The 2926-nt window shown below is 26.9% G+C and overlaps 1 protein-coding gene across 1 annotated transcript; it reads left to right on the forward strand.

Annotated features, from left to right (window-relative positions):
• The first annotated feature begins 31 nt into the window (after positions 1 to 31).
• On the forward strand, positions 32 to 2033 carry LOC108578469 (8-oxo-dGDP phosphatase NUDT18). Its single transcript, XM_017941817.1, has 4 exons — positions 32 to 134; positions 404 to 935; positions 1558 to 1663; positions 1794 to 2033. Exons 1-4 carry the CDS (start codon positions 32 to 34, stop codon positions 2031 to 2033), a joined length of 981 nt encoding a protein of 326 aa, XP_017797306.1.
• The last annotated feature ends 893 nt before the right edge of the window (positions 2034 to 2926 follow it).

Genomic DNA, 2926 nt, shown 5'->3' on the forward strand with positions numbered 1-2926 from the left:
TATAATTTAAAATCAGTGTTGTTATACTGACATGTCGTTAACTATTGAAAAACAAATTGAATTATTATTAGATGGTCATCCTTTAGAAATTGATGACACACATGACACTAGCCATGCCGCACAAAACGAAATAGGTAAAAATCAATTTTATGTATGATTGTGTGTTGATATTTTAAATATGCAATTCCTTTACATATATTTTACAACTAAAAAGATTTATTACATAGTATTGTGGAAACTAGAAATGAACAATCAAAAAAATATGTTAGAAATCTTGGTGTGTTCAACCCCTTTAATTTTTAGTTTCCTAAGTTTACTGTTATTTAAATTTTTTTTATTTTTTCTTCTTTGGTGCAATTGTAACTTATTATTAACAATTTATGCAAAAAAAAATATATCATAGGAGGAACAGGAATACCTAGCACATATGTACCAATTTGTCAAAAAACTGTGACATACATTGTTGCTGCTGTGATCATAAATAATGAAGGAGAAGTGTTAATGATGCAAGAAGCAAAAGCTACTTGTAATGGAAAATGGTATTTACCAGCTGGAAGAGTTGAACCTAATGAGAATTTAACAGATGCTGTTAAAAGGGAAGTTTTAGAAGAAACAGGTCTCATATTAAAACCAGAAACATTGATACTAGTAGAATGTGCAACTGGATCATGGTTTCGATTTGTATTTACTGGCAAAATAACTGGTGGTAAATTAAAAACATTACAAGAAGCAAATGAAGAGTCATTACAAGCATGTTGGGTAAATAATGTAAATGATCTGTCTCTCAGATCACATGATATTGTTTCCTTGATAGATAGAGGTAAAGCTTATGTTATGAATAAGGATATTTTGCAACATCCAAATCTATTGCCAGTTAGTAGACCATTGCGCAAATTATTATTGCGGCTTGTAATCACCTCTAAAAAGAGAGCAACGTAAGTCCAATATGTTTGAAGTATGCTTAATTTAAATTTGTATTACATAGAACTCTCAAGTTTATTTTTATCAATATATCACTGCTTATGCTTGACTCCTCTTTAGTATTTACGCTTTCAGTATAAGGTCACTGGTGGTAGTTTTCATAACAGAACAACGATCTGAATGTGGATGAAGGCTTAATTGGATTATACTAGGTACACATACATACACATGCACTTGCCCATATACATTTGTAACAATGAATGTATTTCTCCATATCTTTTTCATTTTCTTTTAAACTCATACTGCTAATCATGTTGATTTTTCACAAATAAACCATAATTAATATATATATAAAATAATTATTTTATGATCCACAATATATGTATAATGATAGATTAAATTATAAACTATAAATTGCGAAACTACTAACCATATTGTGTTACAATTCTAAATTTAACTAATGAACTATGTAAATAAATAAGTGTTTTATAAATATTTTCCCCGAAATTTAAGTAGCACATACTAAATTCTGTAAACTTCAAATATTTAAAAAATTCATTAAAACATACTAATATTTTATTACCTTTATAATTTTAAATGAACATAAAATTTATGTGTGACGTATTTTATCAACAGGAATAAATTACATGTTCTTGTGTCAGACACAACACCATTGTATTTACCAATTTGTGAGATTAATTCAAATCGAAATTTTCTTTCTACTCTGCATAATTATATGAAGGTAAATTTTTATTTTGAATGTATGTTTTATATTATTTTATAGTACAGATTTATGTACAAGGATTGTTTCCTATTTCTTTTATAGTAAAATGTAAATAATCTCATATTGTAATTTTGAACGAACTTTTCAGGAACTATTTGGAAGTGGAGTTGCACAGCATAAGCCACATGGTATACTTTCCATTGAGTTCAGTGGAGGACAAGAAGGAGATGGACTTTGTTTAACATTATTAGTATCATTTAAGTTACCAGTAGAAGATGTATCTCCTATTGGAAAATTTCTTTGGTACGAATTGCCCGAAAATATAGCTGCAAGTATTACTTATCGTTTACCACGAAACATGACCGTGCCTTTATATGTTGTACGATGATCTGATATGAATAGTTCAATTGCATGTTAGGTGTGCATTGTGTAATTCTATTTTAAATTTTATATATGAGGAATTTCAATAATTTGTTTTTTATAGATAAAATTAAAAATTTTGGGGCTAGCACACCATAATTAGTTGCAACTCTGCTATAAGTAGCTTAAATATCTGAAAATCATTGTTAAAATTGAATTATAAAATTCTTTAATTATTATACTATATTATAGCACAAATTTGACCAGTAAAAGCAAAATAACTAACATACATGCACATATATACGCACATAGTTTTATATATGTACACGCGCGCTCGCGCACACATACACACACACGTATATAAGCTGGATATATTCATCCAGTATTATCTAACATTTCTAACTACATTAGAAGCATATTTATAATCATAAATTTAACTTTCTCCTAGTCTATACCAATGATTTTTTAACAAAAGTGAGTATCTAGCGTGTAACTTTTACGAAAGTTTATAATATAATCTCATTAATATTAGATTTAAATAACCTATTTGAATTACTATATTGTTAAAAAAGGCTGCAAGTACTTCCAATTGTTACCAAAAATTTGGAAATCTCTGCTTCAATTTTAAAGTTTATGTATAAAAATTTTTATAGATGTAATTATAGTTTAGACAAATTTGAAAAAATATCTGATACATTTAGCAGAAATTTATTTTTATATGCTAGAGAATATTATACAGGAATATTGTTATTTACATTCCAAATACATGATATATGAAGTATATGAATGAAACACATTTTGAAGATTATTAAGCACAAATATGAATATAACGCGCATATATTTATGCATAAATACGCATTAAATTTATAAAATACTTAAATTTGAAAATTATGTGAAATATATAAATTAAAAAATGTATAG

Source organism: Habropoda laboriosa, unplaced genomic scaffold, assembly GCF_001263275.1.
Source record: "Habropoda laboriosa isolate 0110345459 unplaced genomic scaffold, ASM126327v1 scaffold59, whole genome shotgun sequence".
In the NCBI taxonomy this organism is placed as follows: Eukaryota; Metazoa; Arthropoda; class Insecta; order Hymenoptera; family Apidae; genus Habropoda; species Habropoda laboriosa.